Raw genomic sequence first — 18,820 nt, 5'->3', positions numbered from 1 at the left:
ACAAGGGATCATAGCTTTCACCTGGATTCACCTGATCAGTCTGTGTCATGGAAAGAGGTGCCTGGATTCACCTGGTCACTCGGTGTCATGGAAAGAAGTGACTGGATTCACCTGGTCAGTCTGTGTCATGGTAATAGGTTCCTGGATTCACCTGGTCAGTCTGTGTCATGGTAATAGGTTCCTGGATTCACCTGGTCAGTCTGTGTCATGGTAATAGGTTCCTGGATTCACCTGGTCAGTCTGTGTCATGGTACTAGGTTCCTGGATTCACCTGGTCAGTCTGTGTCATGGTAATATGTTCCTGGATTCACCTGGTCAGTCTGTGTCATGGTAATAGGTTCCTGGATTCACCTGGTCAGTCTGTGTCATGGTAATAGGTTCCTGGATTCACCTGGTCAGTCTGTGTCATGGTAATAGGTTCCTGGATTCACCTGGTCAGTCTGTGTCATGGTAATAGGTTCCTGGATTGACCTGGTCAGTCTGTGTCATGGTAATAGGTTCCTGGATTCACCTGGTCAGTCTGTGTCATGGTAATAGGTTCCTCGATTCACCTGGTCAGTCTGTGTCATGGAAAGAGGTTCCTGGATTCACCTGGTCAGTCTGTGTCATGGAAAGAGGTGCCTGGATTCACCTGGTCAGTCTGTGTCATGGAAAGAGGTGCCTGGATTCACCTGGTCACTCGGTGTCATGGAAAGAAGTGACTGGATTCACCTGGTCAGTCTGTGTCATGGTAATAGGTTCCTGGATTCACCTGGTCAGTCTGTGTCATGGTAATAGGTTCCTGGATTCACCTGGTCACTCGTGTCATGGAAAGAAGTGACTGGATTGACCTGGTCAGTCTGTGTCATGGTAATAGGTTCCTGGATTCACCTGGTCAGTCTGTGTCATGGTAATAGGTTCCTGGATTGACCTGGTCAGTCTGTGTCATGGAAAGAAGTGCCTGGATTCACCTGGTCAGTCTGTGTCATGGAAAGAGGTGCCTGGATTCACCTGGTCACTCGGTGTCATGGAAAGAAGTGACTGGATTCACCTGGTCAGTCTGTGTCATGGTAATAGGTTCCTGGATTCACCTGGTCAGTCTGTGTCATGGTAATAGGTTCCTGGATTCACCTGGTCAGTCTGTGTCATGGTAATAGGTTCCTGGATTCACCTGGTCAGTCTGTGTCATGGTAATAGGTTCCTGGATTGACCTGGTCAGTCTGTGTCATGGAAAGAAGTGACTGGATTCACCTGGTCAGTCTGTGTCATGGAAAGAAGTGACTGGATTCACCTGGTCAGTCTGTGTCATGGAAAGAAGTGACTGGATTCACCTGGTCAGTCTGTGTCATGGAAAGAAGTGACTGGATCCACCTGGTCAGTCTGTCATGGAAAGAGGTGTCCTTAAAGCTACCATATAGCAAACAGACCCAGAGCATCGGCTCTCCACCGAGACAGCTTCTACCCCCAAGCCGTGACTGCTAAATAGCCATCAAATAATTAAATGGTTACCTGGACTATCTGCATTAGCCCTATCTTGCACGGACTCTATGCACACTCACAAGACTATACAGTGCATTCGGAAAGACCGCTTAACTTTTTCCACATTTTGTTACGTTACTGCTTTATTCTAAAATTCATTCAATCACATTATGTTCACATCAATCTAAACACAATGCACAGACCAGCTGGCTGGAGTGTTTACGGACATATTCAATCTCTCCCTATCCCAGGTTGCTGTCCCCACTTGCTTCAAGATGTCCACCATTGTTCCTGTACCCAAGAAAGCAAAGGTAACTGAACTAAATGACTATCGGCCCGTAGCACTCACTTCTGTCATCATGAAGTGCTTTGAGAGGCTAGTTAAGGATCATATCACCTCTACCTTACCTGACACCCTTCAATGTTTTAATCTTACCTCATTTGCACACAATGTATATAGACTTTTCTATAGTGTTATTGACTGTACATTTGTTTATTCCATGTGTTACTCTGTGTTGTTGTTTGTGTCGCACTGCTTTGCTTTATCTTGGCCAGTTCGCAGTTGTAAATGAGATCTTGTTCTCAACTGGCATACCTGGTTAAATAAAGGGGAAATTTAAAAAATTTAAAATTTAAAAAATAGCTTACCGCCCCAATAGATTCACAGGCGTTGCATTCACCAACGCACTGCCGCCCCCAGGGCGTGAAGGTAGGAAACAACACCTCCACTTCGCTGATCCTCAACACAGGGGCCCCACAAGGATGCGTGCTCAGCCACCTCCTGTACTCCCTGTTCACCCATGACTGAGTGGCTCCGCACACCTCCAACTCAATCATCAAGTTTGCAGACGACACAACAGTAGTAGGCCTGATTACCAACAATGACGAGACAGCCTACAGTGACGAGGTGAGGGCCCTAGGAGTGTGGTGGCAGGAATATAACCTCTCACTCAATGTCGACAAAACAAAGGAGCTGATCGTGGACTTCAGGAAACAGCAGAGGGAACATGCCCTTATCCACATCGACGGGACCGTAGTGGAGCAGGTGGAAAGCTTCAAGTTCCTTGGCATACACATCACTGATCATCTGTAATGGTCCACCCACACAGACAGTGTGGTTGAGAAGGTGCCTTCTGGCTGTGGTAGCTACTAACAATGGTGGACAATGGTGGCTGTGGTAGCTACTAACAATGGTGGACATCTTGAAGAAGCGCAATAGCGCCTCCTCAACCTCAGGGGGTTGAATAAATTTGGCTTGGCACCTAAAACCCTCACAAACTTTTACAAATGCACAATTGAGAGCTTCCTGTCGGGCTGTATCACCACCTGGTTTGGAAACTGCAACGCCCACAACCACAGGGCTCTTCAGAGGGTGGTGCGGTCTGCTCAACGCATCACCGGGGGCATATTACCTGCCCTCCAGGACACCTACAGCACCCGATGTCACAGGAAAAAGATCATCAAGGACAACAACCACCAGAGCCACTGCCTGTTCACCTCGCTATCATCCAGAAGGCGAGGTCAGTACAGGTGCATCAAAGCTGGGACCGAGAGACTGACAAACAGCTTCTATCTCAAGGCCATCAGACTGTTAAATAGCCACCATGAGGCGGCTTCCACCCTGTTATGTAACAATGCACCTTAGTCTGCTGCCCTGTATACATAAACTTGAAATCACTGGCCACTTTAATAATGGAACACTAGTCTACTTTAATAATGGAACACTAGTCTACTTTAATAATGTTTACATATTTTTGCTTTACTCATCTCATATGTATATGCTTTATTCTATTCTACTGTATTTAGTCTGTGCCACTCCGATATTGCTCATCCGAGTCAGTATATCAATGTATGTTATTGATCTGTCAGTTTCCCTAGCTAATTCCCTACTTTTCACACTGACACTGTATTAACAGCTCTACAGACTACACTGTCATGGTGCACAGTCAGTACACAACACAATATTGATGATGATGATGAATGGATTCAGATATGTTTGAATGCCCAGACATCACATAATCTCCGACATAAAATACTGCAGTTTAAAACCTCTACAGGATTGGTGCCACCCCCACCCCCCACCCCCCGCGGGACGGTTGAGCTAACGTGCGCTAATGTGATTAGCATGACGTTGTAAGTAACAAGAATATTTCCCAGGACATAGACATATCTGATATGGGCAGAAAGATTACATTCTTGTTACAGTTTTTTACAATCGCTAGGACCTATTTCTCAATACTTTAGGTCACTTTTTCAAAACTCTTCACACAGTTCTCCTAACCAACTTTCAGCTTAGCACAGCAGTTCATTTCACATTCAAAATGCCCTAAAACACTTCATATGTGTCTCAAATCAACTCATTATTCCATAACACTAGCAAAGGTTGTCACTCAACAAGCACACGTTGTCACTCATAAAACAATGACCTAAACATCACTAACAACAGGTGGACACAATGTTCTTTACAAAACAAGAATAACACCTCTCTACTGTTTAGAATTCACTGCAGTTTATGTTACAGGAATGTATCAGACATGATTCAAAATGCTTCAATATGTTTTGTTATTTTTTGTCAATGAGTGATTCCAAAATAGAATCATTTGTACATACACCATCTACCGATACAGATACAGTAGCAATACTAGTCAACCCTGTCTTCTGCATTTGGCCACAGGTTCTCATCCACGTCACATCTTATGTCATCTTGGGCAATACACCTAGGAAAGAATGTTTTGGAGTGCCTGGTCCATCCCTGGCAATCTTCTGCAGATATGTCCAGGCATCATTCATTGCGTCCAGGAGGGACATTTGATCATATGGATGGTGGTCATAAACCTTCTACCTCCATGAGGAAAATAATTCCTCTGTGGGGTTGAAGAATGGAGAGTAAGGAAGGAGGAAAAGTGACATCATACTGGGATGGGCTGTAAACCACTGTGACTGCACGGGAGTGGTGAAATGTCACATTGTCCCATACAATTACAAACGTTGGCTGATTTCACCTCACTACAACCCTTTTTCTCACCTGACACGACCCTTCCATAGAGGTCATCCAGGAATTAAATGAGAAGCCCGGTGTTGTATGGCCCATTTAGCTGTTTGTGTAACAGCAATCAATCAGAGGATATTGCTGCACACATTGTGATGTTGGCACCCCTCTGGCCCGGGACGTCCATTGTGGCTCTTTTCCCAGTCACATTCCTTCCTCACCGCCGTGTTTTGGCCAAGTTGAAAACAGCCTCATCCACAAAGATGAATATGTGGGGTGTTTGCCTGGCTTCTATCTCCATGACTCTATTTAGGCTATTACGGTAGTTTACATTATACCTTAAAACATGCCATTGTGTGCCCTGCCCTGTTTTGTTTTGTTCAAGACCAGTTCTGTATTTTATAGTCATCTTACCTGGACTTATTGGTTCCTGAGTTGCTTGACTCGTTCAGAGTTCCTCTCAAAGGGGACAGTGTACAACTGCTTAATCCTGACTTGATGTTGTTTCAGGGCTCTAGAAATATGTGTTATGCTTGCATTGTCTGCCGACACTTGTCCCGAATCTCTGTGAGTTTTTTGCCGTCGTTTCTGATGACCATATCAACGATTGCAGATTCCTGCACAGCAGTGAAATCCTACTTCTCCCGCCTGTAGGAGGTAACCGTTGGGTCCTAAGCAGAAATACAAAAACAATTACAAGTACACACAAGTAGGTTTAGAGGCTTTGCTCAATTTACTTCTGTAATGTTTCAGTCAGATGCCCTTGCAGAATGCACATCTTACCTATTATTGTCACACCCTGACCATAGTTTTCTTTGTATGTTTCTATGTTTGGTTGGTCAGGGTGTGATCTGAGTCGGCATTCTATGTTGGATGTCTTGTTTGTCTATTTCTATGTCTGGCCTGATATGGTTCTCAATCAGAGGCAGGTGTTAGTCATTGTCTCTGATTGGGAACCATATTTAGGTAGCCTGGGTTTCACTGTGTGTTGGTGGGTGATTGTTCCTGTCTCTGTGTTTTGCACCAGATAGGACTGTTTTAGGTTTTCGCACGTTTATTTGTGTACAGTTTCTTTATTAAAGTACAATGAATAACAACCACGCTGCATTTTGGTCCACCTCTACTTCACCCCAGGAAAACCCTTACAATTATTTTGCCTGAAATGTCTCAGAATAGATGCCACTGTTGAGTGTTGCAGACTTGGCTGCACTCTCAGACCAGCCTCTCATTGATAGACCATGATTTATTACATGATCAATTATAGCAGCCCTAATCTCATCTGAGACTACAGCTCTTGATCTTCCTCTCAGTCTTCTTCCACCATGCGTACATACTCCTCTCCCTCACAGCCCCTCTTTTTACTTTGTCAACCACTTCTCTCTCTCTCTGGCTGGGTCCATGTTTACATTACAGTACAGCATTATTCCTAAGATGTCCCCTTTTGTATAGATGGTAATGGAATTGAAAGACTAACACCTGGGTAGGTGTTCATCTACAATGGGAATCAGCTGTGGTTGGTCTAATTTGTTTTGATAGTATTTCATTTTTTAGATTTGGAATATATATTTATTTCTTATTCAATTTTGTGTTATGTTAGGTTTTGAACTTAAGTTTAACAGTTTTGAAAAGAGTATGTAAACATGTGCAAATTGGCTTGTAGGTACATAGAGTTTGGTGGTTGTGTCTAAGTGGGAAAATAATTCACGAAATTTGAAAGATGTAGTCATTGAATGCATTTTGTGACAAAGCAATGAAAAATGATCCATAGTTTAGCTCACATAGACTGCTGTTGTGTTCACTGTGTGAAGAGTTTTGAAAAAGTGACCTAAGTATTGAGGAATGGGTCCTAGCTATTGTAAAAAACTGTAATCTAACTGCACTGTCCAATGTACATTAGCTATTACAGTGAAAGAATACAATGCTATTGTTTGAGGAGAGTGCACAGTTATGTACTTGAAAATGTATCAATAAACCAATTAGGCACATTTGGGCAGACTTGACACAACATTTTTAACAGCAATGCAATGGTTCATTGGATCAGTCTAAAACGTTGCACATACACTGCTGCCATCTAGTGGCCATAATCTAAATTGCGTCTGAACTGCAATAATACATTGTGGCCTTTCTCTTGCATTTCAAAGATGATGAAAATAATAAAAATTAAAATGCATGTTTTTTTCTTTGTATTATCTTTTGCCAGATCTATTGTGTTATATTCTCCTACCTTAATTTCACTTTTACACAGACTTCAAAGTGTTTCCTTTCAAATGGTATCAAGAATATGCATATCCTTGCTTCAGGTCCTGATCTACAGGCAGTTAGATTTGGGTATGTTTTTTTTAGATGGAAATTGGAAAAAAGGGTACGAGGTAAGACCATCCATATAACATACTATGTGCCAGTGAAACTGAATATCATGCACTCAGAAATGTAATTTCTCTGCTGGAGGTGTAAAACAAAAAAGGGGACATATTGCCTACATTATGTTATGATCTTGTGAAGGCTGGCTGAATTCTGGCAAAGAGTATGTTCTTTTATCTCAGCATGTCTACAGATTTTCCCTTCTCCCTGTTTTGGTTTGTTTGTAAGTGTTGATACTGGAGACTGTTACAGTGTCAGAAGAAACATTGTAACCTAGCATTTATAGCAGCTAGGTTGGTTAGAAGGTTGGTTATCCTCCATACAATGTCACAATGGATGGCAGAAATGTCAAGTTATGTATCACGAGATTTGATTTATGACAGGATTAAGGGTATACTGTGAAACTTTCTTAAAGTCTGGGTGGCTATTATATGGAATAGCCTACTGCTTGACAAAAGGGGTCTGTATTGAAAACATATATATATATTTTTTTGAGTAATCGCAAATATATCGTTTTTTTCATGGCACACAAGACACCTGTGTAATTTGTGCCTGTCTCAGTGGACCAATCCATTGAGGAAGAAGCAGGGATGCCACGTTCCAAGAATATGGGGATTGTGACTCCGATGCACAAGGCATCTCTCTCTAGAATGAGCTCTTTCTTGTCTTTTTGTGGGCATTCAGTATTTTCATAACTTCATTGTGTGCATTATTTGTTGTGTCTATCAATTCCCCATTATTTACCTTACCAGTAGAAGCCTACATTTACCGTTAATACCCATCCTTTATCATCTGCAATATTTGTTTGGTTATGGTCATTTACCACATACTGCTACTACATAATACTTCATAATGGTACTACTCCATACCACTACTACATACTACTACTACTACATAATACTACTACACACTACTGCATACTACCACATAATACTACTACATACTACTATATACTATTAGATACTACTACAACATACTATTAGATACTACTACTACATACTACTACATACTACTGCATACTACTACACATTACTACATACTATTTCATAATACTACTACACACTGCTACATACTACTACTACAACACACCTCTACTACATACTACTAAATACTACTACATACTATTACATAATACTACTACATACTATTAGATACTACTACTACATACTATTAGATACTATTACATAATACTATTACACACTACTACATAATAAACTCAGCAAAAAAAGAAACATCCCTTTTTCAGGACCCTGTCTTTCAAAGATAATTTGTAAAAAATACAAATAACTTCACAGATCTTCATTGTAAAGGGTTACAGACGGTAGGCAATTAAGGTCACAGTTGTGAAAACGTAGGACACTAAAGAGGCCTTTCTACTGACTCTAAAAAAAACATGCTCATCTGCGTGAACATGCCTTAGACATCCTGCAAGGAGGCATGAGGACTGCAGATGTGGCCAGGGCAATAAATTACCATGTCCGTACTGTGAGACGCCTAAGACAGTGCTACAGGGAGACAGGACGGACAGCTGATCGTCCTCGCAGTGGCAGACCACGTGTAACAACACCTGCACAGGATCGGTACATCTGAATATCACACCTGTGGGACATGCACAGGATGGCAACAACAACTGCCCGAGTTACACCAGGAACGCACAATCCCTCCATCAGTGCTCAGACTGTCCACAATAGGCTGAGAGAGGCTGGACTGGGGGCTTGTAGGCCTGTTGTAAGGCAGACATCAAGGGCAACAACGTCGCCTATGGGCACAAACCCACCGTCGCTGGACCAGACAGGATTGGCAAAAAGTGCTCTTCACTGACGAGTCATGGTTTTGTCTCACCAGGGGTGATGGTCAGATTCGCGTTTACCATCGAAGGAATGAGCGCTATACCGAGGCCTGTACTCCGGAGCGGGATCGATTTGGAGGTGGAGGGTCCGTCATGGTCTGCGGCGGTGTGTCACAGCATCATCGAACTGAGCTTGTTGTCATTGCAGACAATCTCAACGCTGTGCGTTACAGGGAAGACATCCTCCTCCTGCAGGCTCATCCTGACATGACCCTCCAGCATGACAATGCCACCAGCCATACTGCTCGTTCTGTGAGTGATTTCCTGCAAGACATGAATGTCAGTGTTCTGCCATGGACAAAGAAGAGCTCGGATCTTAATCCCATTGAGCACGTCTGGAACCTGTTGGATCGGAGGGTGAGAGCTAGGGCCATTCCCTCCCCCCAGAAACGGGGACTTGCAGGTGCCTTGGTGGAAGAACATCTCAAAGCAATTACTGGCAAATCTGATGCAGTCCATGAGGAGGAGATGCACTACAGTACTTAATGCAGCTGGTGGCCACACCAGATGATGACTGTTACTTTTGATTTTTACCCCCCCTTTGTTCAGGGACACATTATTCCATTTCTGTTTGTCACTTGTTCAGTTTATGTAAACTTGTTCAGTTTATGTCCTAGTTGCTGAATGTTGTCATGTTCATACAAATATTTACACATGCTAATTTTGCTGAAAATAAACGCAGTTGACAGTGAGAGGAGATTTCTTTTTTTGCTGAGTTTACTACTACTACCTACTACTACATAATACTACTACATGCTATTAGATACTAATACCACACACTACTGCATACTACTACATACTACTACACACTACTACATACTACTACTACTACTACATACTACTACACACATCTACTACATACTACTAAATACTACTACACACTACTACTACTACTACATACTACTACGTACTGCTGTACTACTACATAATACTACTACATGCTATTAGATACTAATACCACACACTACTGCATACTACTACATACTACTACACACTACTACATACTACTACATACTACTACACACATCTACTACATACTACTAAATACTACTACACAATACTACTACCACTACATACTACTACGTACTGCTGTACTACTACATAATACTACATACTACTTCTACAGTACATACTACATAATACTATGCTTTAATTGAAGCCTTCATAAACACTTTATAAGGCATAAATTCTTCAGAAATGATCAGCATTTCATGCTGTATGAAGTGTGGCAAAGCACCCTGTGTAATTATGTCAGCTTCTATGCAGTATGGCTTTGCTTATTTCTAACAACATCATGTGAAGCACTTATGTAGTGCTCATAAAGACTTCATGAATGACACATACAGCCTGAAATTGTATAAATTGTAGCACATTCAAGTATGACCAATTTTTGGCCATTTCCCCTCAGAAGGGGTAGTATGGGAACAGTACTTGAACAATTTATAATGTTTCCAAAACACTCTTAGGCCATTGTTACAGAAATACTCTTAGGTCATTGTTACAAAAATACTCTTAGGTCATTGTTACAGAAATACTCTTAGGTCATTGTTACAGAAATACTCTTAGGTCATTGTTACAGAAATACTCTTAGGTCATTGTTACAAAAATAATCTCAGGTCAGTGTTACAGAAATACTTTTAGGACAATGTTACAGGAATACTCTGAGCACAATGAAAATCAGATTCCCTCACAGCCTCACCAATAACAGTGTGTTTCTGAACATGCTGCATAATTGATATATATTCTAAAATACACCAGTAGCGAGCACAAGGCAGCTATTTAAAAATGTGTGTGTGTGTGTGTGTGTGTGTGTCATAGTGACAGCATTTCAAAGTAAATTAAATTATATTATTGTATATTATTGAATAATGTAATAATCTCAATTTGGACATTTCTGAGTGGCTACAGGCAGCATAACCTGACTAGAATTGTTCATTCATCATTTATTAATTAACTAACACATTATTACAGAGTCACAAAATGTACTGTAGTGTCCTGCAGTTTGAGCTAAACCAGGGTCATAATCACACTGTTTCATTGGAGATCATTCAACCATCATAAAGGGTTTGGCTTATCATCAGTGTTTATCAGCATATAAACTTCAGTTACCAGGAAAAGCCAATACACATTATTTCATCACTCTAATGGCAAAGCCTTTTTCGTGAATGTCTGAACATATTTCTGGGTTTTGGGGATACATGTCTGCTCCTATCTTTAGCTAGCGTCCCAGATCTCCTCTTCCAGAAAGACTGCATTAGCATACTCCCTGTCGTGGATTTAAATGAATATAGAATTTGGTGTAAGGCGCATCGGAATGAAAGGAGTTTCTACTGTTGTTAAATTCAAGCGAAAAAGTGGTCAACTGCACCATTTGGAAGAAGGGTGGAGAATTAGGTCACAGATGCAGTGGAAATTAGACTAGATTGTGGATCCCCGCATGAACAGCTAACTGGCCTGTCTGGCCCAGGGCGTGGAGGAACGCCATTGATTTGTAGCACTGATATTATTGGTAACACCCAGCAGGGGAGAAACCAGGTCAAAAGGGGAATGTTGGGATGCGATGTGGCGTGACATTGCAGATTCACAAAATAATCGCCCAGCTATTGACTCAAATCAAATGTAACCTCTATGTCTACTATTCAATGGTATTTTGGGATGTGAAATCATGCTCCCTTCTCTGCTGGAGTGCCCTTTTGATCTCATTCAAGAAAGTAGCTGCTGCAATCTGTTAATGGACATGTGTGTGATGTGCACCCGGCTCCATAGTTGGATAGAGGGCGCACTTGGCCCAAAGCCTGTTTTTCGCATGGGCAGCGCCATTGAGGGCTTTCACCGTTTCGAAGTAGTAATCTGGATGGGACTTTCTATGGGTTAAGGAAGGATCAAAGAGCAAACACTCCATAACTCCAGGTGGCAGTAAATCACCAACCTTGGCTTTCTACCTGTTCAGACCGCAGGTATAAAGCCAGATTTGATTTGGAGATCCATCCTGGCATGTCAACACAGCTCTCTGAAAAAAATATATATATATATTTTTGCAACCCAATAGAAACGAGTGAAGTCACAGTGCACGACAACAAACTGTAGGGGATGATGCTCAAGTTGCTCAAGTGTGTCATTCATCACAGGGATGTCGAAAGACTCATCCAAAGGGAATTCAAATAAACAACTCATAACACACATCCAACGTAATAAACAGTCAGATTTTTCCAAGCCATCAATATGTCAAGAAATTATCCAACGGAGGCCGTTTCCTGCTGTGATTCTTGTACTGTTCTTCTCTTTCACACAAGGAGCGGTCAAGAGGTGAAGGACGAGGTGAGACTCAAGCATCTTCAAGTTCGTCAACAGAAAAGTGTGTGTATGTATGGTGTGTGTATGTATGGTGTGTGGGGGGTTGTTCTTCTATCCTTGTGGGGACATAAAATCTCCAAAAGTCCCCAAAAGAATAGTAGAACAAAGAAAATGTTCCCTTGTACAGATTTCCCACTTTCCCTATGAGGACAAAGGCTATTTCAAGCTTAATGGTTAGGGTTAGAATTAGGGTTAGGGTAAGAGGTTTAGGAGTTATGGCAGGGTAGCCTAGTGGTTAGAGCGTTGGACTAATAACTGGAAGGTTGCAAGTTCCAATCCCTGAGCTGACAAGATACAAATCTGTCATTTTGCCCCTGAACAGGAAAAGGAAAGGAAAAGGAAAAGAGGATTTGGAATGGAAATACATTTTAGGTTCCCACGACGATAGAAGAACAAAAATGTGTTTGTGTCAAACCAACATTTTCTTTCACTGACTATTTGTGGAGGCAATTTTGTAAAATAGTCCACTTCAGCCAGTCATTTTATTCTTAGCAGTCAGAAGGGGAGCAATTCTTCAAAGATTTGCAGTAGGCCATAGACAAAATATATATAATGACATCAAAGGAACATCAAAAGAAACATGGTAAAAAACCATCATCTTCACAAAAAGAGGGAACTTAAAAGCTGTGGTAATGTCTTCATTGATTTCTGTGGAATGCAGTAGTTACCATAGCACAGTTAAAATAAAATGGTAACATATTAGCTAGATAACGGCTGCCTGTTTCAACTTCATTGAAATCAATCACATGTTTTATTTCAAATATCTATCATTAGCAATGTTCTCTGGACATTGAGTATTATTTTATGTTTTAAATCAAACATGAACATTTTAGCAACAAAAACTTTCCCAAAATCAGACAAAATATCAACACAGAACATTGTCAGAATGTTCTTGGTGGTGAACTTCTTATTGCAGTAAGCCTAGGCCTGAGATGACATGGTAACTAAATGTACTTTTAGTATTTGCGGTTTCAAATACACACAACTGGGGAAATTCATTCGGTTCAAAACAGGAGTCGACAACACAACTGAAAGGCTGACATGTGCAGTACATAATATCAAATGAAGAGGGTGATAGTGTTTTCCACACATTATTTTGGTTGACTTATACCAGGGTTTCCCCAAAACTCGGTCCTCGGAACCCCAAAGGGGGCACGTTTTGGTTTTTGCCCTAGAACTACACAGCTGATTCAAATAGTCAGCTAATCATCAAGCTTTGATCATTTGAATCAGCTGTGTAGTGTTAACTAAACGTGCACCTCTTGGGGTTCCGAGGACCTCAAGTTTGGGAAACACTGGGGACTTGTATATTTTTCTTTGCAATAATGATAGTGTCCATCTGGCATATTTCTTTGCTGTAGAGAAAAAGCAGAGAGATGGATACTGAAAGAAGAAAATGTCCTGATATCCAGACAGGGGAAAGAAACACCTAGACACTCAGCTGATCTTCATCACCTTCCAGCAGGGGAGAACGGCTCGTAATAATGGCCGGAACGGAGTAAATGACATGGAAACCTTGTCTTTGTTGTATTTGATTCCATTCCACTGATTCTGCTCCAGTCATTACCACGAGCCCGTCCTCCCCAATTAAGGTGCCACCAAACACTAGCAACCTGCAAACAACTCACATGAATTGAAGTCAAAAACACTGTAGTCTATGGACTTGTTGATACAGACACCACAACACAACAATCACAATAACATGACTCTGTGTGCCAAGAGCAGGCTTAAAAAATACAACTAAAAAAATGTTATTTTTCTACAAACATCATGTCACTTTATCAAAAACATCCTTCATTACTACATCTTTTGGTTCTCCAAATCATCCAATAAGGATGTAGAAAAAAAAATATGGATATCGTCGAAACCATCCCATGAAATTGTCCTTCGGATGTCAAAGTTGCAACCTTACATTTCAGGAGGTTCTAGCAAGGTCTCTCCAGTCTCGTTGCACTTCTGTTATTGGGTCCTTGGGTGAACGTGTCTTGCTGCTGAGTGGACAGAAAGCCCAAGGCTCGTATTCACAAAGCATCTCAGAGTAGAAGTGCTGATATAGGATCAGGTCCCCCTGTCCATGCTTTCTCATCTAAAAGGCTAAACTGACTCTAGATCAGCACTCCTACTCTGAGATGCTTAATGACTACGGGCCCTGGACACACAGGACTTTTAGTTGGTACAAGTGTTGATGTTTTTGCCATCGGCAGCGTCCTCCACTAGGGAGAGGTGGTAGTCGGTGGACAAGGTGAAGTGTGAGACGCAGCCCACCAGACCTCCACTGTACTGCCGGTTAGTGTGCAGAGCAATCTCCTTCATCCCCCCTAAGCAGAGCAGAGACATCAGGCATTAAAAGTTCTAATCCTACTCGTCTTCGTCATCACCATAATTACAATATGGCATTTTTGACCCTGACCACCCTTATCATCCCCATCATAACCATTATCATCACAGTCATAAATATTATCATGGCTGTTATTGCTATCTTAACCATCATCATCATCATCATATCATGATCAACATAGGTTGTACTAGCTTACATTTAGTCTTCCAACCATCAGACAGACAGTGGAACCGCCAGACAGACAGACATTGGAACTGAGGAATTGCCAGACAGACAGACAGACAGACATTGGAACTGAGGAACCGCCAGACAGACAGACATTGGAACTGAGGAACCGCCAGACACACAGACAGACATTGGAACTACCAGACAGACTTTGGAAATGAGGAACCGCCAGACAGACAGACATTGGAACTGAGGAACCACCAGACAGACATTGGAACGGAGGATGCAATGAGAATCCAGGAGACTATCCATGGAATGAATAGTCTGAAATGTGTCTTCCGCATTTAACCCAACCCCTCTAAATCAGAGAGTTGCGGGAGGCTGCCTTAAATCGACATCCACGTCATCGGCGCCCGGGGAACAGTAGGTTAACTGCCTTGCTCATGGGCAGAACGACAGATTTCTTACCTTGTCAGCTCGGGGATTCGATATAGAAACCTTTGGGTTACTGGCCCAACGTTCCTACCCGCCAGGCTACCTGCCGCGGCTGCACCTACTTCACTGCCCAGTCACTTTTAACGGGGACTAATGATTATTTAGTGTAAACTACACAATAGTTTCTTAAAAATACGATGACATTGCACTTTGGATGAAATCTGAATCAGCGGCAATTGAGAATGGAGTTAGTGGAACTGTCAGCCAGGGAGTCACAGAACTTTCAGAGGTGGAGTGACACAATGTGCAACCCCACGAATAATATAGGTGACTAAATAGCTGTGGTGGTGACATACCGACATACAAGACCCCGTTGACGTTCAGCTGTCTCATCTTCCCAGGTGACCTGCCAGTCTGGGCCCCATAGTCATCCACTGTCAGCTTCCCAGTCTGGCCGTCCCTGAAGAACACACAACAACAGGAAGGACACACAACAACAGGAAGGACACACAACAACAGGAAGGACACACAACAACAGGAAGGACAAACAACAACAGGAAGGACACACAACAACAGGAAAGACACACAACAACAGGAAGGACACACAACAACAGGAAGGACAACAGGAAGGACACACAACAACAGGAAGGACACACAACAACAGGAAGGACACACAACAACAACAAGGACACACAACAACAGGAAGGACACACAACAACAGGAAGGACACACAACAACAGGAAGGACACACAACAACAGGAAGGACACACAACAACAGGAAGGACACACAACAACAGGAAGGACACACAACAACAGGAAGGACACACAACAACAGGAAGGACACACAACAACAGGAAGAACACACAACAACAGGAAGGACACACAACAACAGGAAGGACACACAACAACAGGAAGGACACACAACAACAGGAAGGACACACAACAACAGGAAGAACACACAACAACAGGAAGGACACACAACAACAGGAAGGACACACAACAACAGGAAGGACACACAACAACAGGAAGGACACACAACAACAGGAAGGACACACAACAACAGGAAGAACACACAACAACAGGAAGGACACACAACAACAGGAAGGACACACAACAACAGGAAGGACACACAACAACAGGAAGGACACACAACAACAGGAAGAACACACAACAACAGGAAGGACACACAACAACAGGAAGGACACACAACAACAGGAAGAACACACAACAACAGGAAGGACACACAACAACAGGAAGGACACACAACAACAGGAAGGACACACAACAACAGGAAGGACACACAACAACAGGAAGGACACACAACAACAGGAAGGACACACAACAACAAGAAGAACACACAACAACAGGAAGGACACACAACATCAGGAAGGACACACAACAACAGGAAGGACACACAACAACAGGAAGGACACACAACAACAGGAAGGACACACAACAACAGGAAGGACACACAACAACAGGAAGGACACACAACAACAGGAAGGACACACAACAACAGGAAGGACACACAACAACAGGAAGAACACACAACAACAGGAAGGACACACAACAACAACAAGAACACACAACAACAGGAAGGACACACAACAGGAAGGACACACAACAACAGGAAGGACACACAACAACAGGAAGGACACACAACAACAGGAAGAACACACAACAACAGGAAGAACACACAACAACAGGAAGGACACACAACAACAGGAAGGACACACAACAACAGGAAGGACACACAACAACAGGAATGACACACAAGGAAAGGGAGGGGGGGAGATGAATGGATGAGAGGATCCAGATAGAAACTGTCAGAGCAGCTCACAGATTACTGCACCTGTACATAGCCCACCTATAATTTAGCCCAAACAACTACCTCTTTCCCTACTGTATTTAATTTATTTATTTATTTTGCTCCTTTGCACCCCATTATTTTTATTTCTACTTTGCACATTCTTCCACTGCAAATCTACCATTCCAGTGTTTTACTTGCTATATTGTATTTATTTTGCCACCATGGCCTTTTTTTTGCCTTTGCCTCCCTTCTCTCACCTCATTTGCTCACATCGTATATAGACTTGTTTATACTGTATTATTGACTGTATGTTTGTTTTACTCCATGTGTAACTCTGTGTCGTTGTATGTGTCGAACTGCTTTGCTTTATCTTGTCCAGGTCGCAATTGTAAATGAGAACTTGTTCTCAACTTAACTACCTGGTTAAATAAAGGTGAAATAAAAGAAAGAAAGAAAGAAAGAGAATAATTACTTCGTTCATCTTTCTACTCCCCCCCTGACACTCATATAATGGATGCTATCTCAATAAAATGGAGCTAAGCAAGTCATGAGAAAATCAATCAATTTGGACCCTAAGTCTGGATGTATTCTACATAAAGTTACATAAAAGCTGTCCATTGATGGGGTCTTGGTGTACAATACATGTACATTTACTGTCATTTACTGTCATTCCTGTCATTTACTGTCATTCCTGTCATTTACTGTCAATCCTGTCATTTACTGTCATTCCTCAAGTCTTTTTTGTGGCCCATGAAGCTGCTCTACACTGGCCTAGAGACTGCATTGAGATACGCACACACATCAAGGCAGAGAAACACACACACACGCGCGGTTAAACATAAATACACACACAGTTTTATGTCCATTTCCCAGACTTGTCTAAAGAAGTCCAATTGAAGCAATGAGACAGACCTCCAAATTCTTCCCAAATGTCTTAGACACTGCCTGATTCCATACGCACAAAACGTTACAACAGATACTAGATCAAATGGGAGATTCATCTACAATGTCATACAAATTTGCCACCTGCAATAAGACACATTATGTTGTATTCCCAGAAACCCTAGTAGAATGTCATGCATTTTTCTTCTTTTAATTTCCAAGTGAGAAAAGCATTGAAAAGCACCTGACAGCCTTCACTCTGTGCCACCTTCCATCGCTGAAGGTTCCGTTGACGATCACATTGGCCACACCACTGCCCAGGTTATAGCTACAGACACAGGAAGACAACATATTGGAATGAACTACTGCTACAATCATCCCACAGCCAGGAATGAAACGATGCACATTCGACAAGGCTCAACTCAAAGGGTTGGTTTCCCAGACGCTGATTTATGCCTAGTCCTGGACTAACAAAATGGTGTACGGAGCCTACTTTTTAGTCTAAGAGTAGTTTTAAGGCTTAAGCTGGGATTCATCTTTTTCGTGCTATGCACCTTTTAAAGGCAATGTTCCCGCATTTATGGAGAACGCGTTCACGGGGAACGCTGCATATGTCAATCTCTAATCGGAAATGACATTTAAATGCAAATTGCCCTATATTGCGGATCTAACGCGAATTGCAATAAATCCTGGCCTTAATCTGTATCCAGGAAACTGTCCCAAAGATACGGAAAGAAAAGGCTGGGCAATGTTTTTACCAGCCTGGTCCCAGACCTTTTGTGCTGTTTTAGCACAGCATGACCAGAGGAGGCTTTTCTTCTGCAGGAAGCATTAGGGAAAGGGAAGGTGTGGACTAGAGGTCGACAGATTCTGATTTTTCAACGCCGATACCGATTATTGGAGGAGCAAAAAAAGCAGATACCGATTAATCTGCCGATTTTTATATTTATATTTGTAATAATGACAATTACAACAATACTGAATGAACACTTATTTTTACTTAATATAATACATAAATAAAAATACATTTAGTCTCAAATAAATAATGAAACATGTTCAATTTGGTTTAAATAATGCAAAAACACAGTGTTGGAGAAGAAAGTAAAAGTGCAATATGTGCCATGTAAAAAAGCTAACGTTTAAGTTCCTTGCTCAGAACATGAGAACATATGAAAGCTG

At 42.0% G+C, this 18,820-nt stretch overlaps 1 protein-coding gene across 2 annotated transcripts in view; it reads right to left on the bottom strand.

Annotated features, from left to right (window-relative positions):
* Window positions 1-12,544: 12,544 nt before the first annotated feature.
* LOC112249429 (pikachurin) overlaps window positions 12,545-18,820 on the bottom strand; it is a 43,992-nt gene continuing 37,716 nt past the window's right edge. For both annotated transcript variants that reach the window (XM_042320285.1, XM_042320286.1), the window contains 3 exons: window positions 17,886-17,969; window positions 15,306-15,409; window positions 12,545-14,329 (listed from right to left, as the gene is read on the bottom strand). In XM_042320285.1, the coding sequence (XP_042176219.1) occupies window positions 14,178-14,329; window positions 15,306-15,409; window positions 17,886-17,969 (340 nt within the window). In that variant the 3' untranslated portion in view covers window positions 12,545-14,177. The remainder of the gene's footprint in view (window positions 14,330-15,305; window positions 15,410-17,885; window positions 17,970-18,820) is intronic.

Source organism: Oncorhynchus tshawytscha, linkage group LG04, assembly GCF_018296145.1.
Source record: "Oncorhynchus tshawytscha isolate Ot180627B linkage group LG04, Otsh_v2.0, whole genome shotgun sequence".
In the NCBI taxonomy this organism is placed as follows: Eukaryota; Metazoa; Chordata; class Actinopteri; order Salmoniformes; family Salmonidae; genus Oncorhynchus; species Oncorhynchus tshawytscha.
This window is presented reverse-complemented; position numbering and strand designations above follow the sequence as displayed.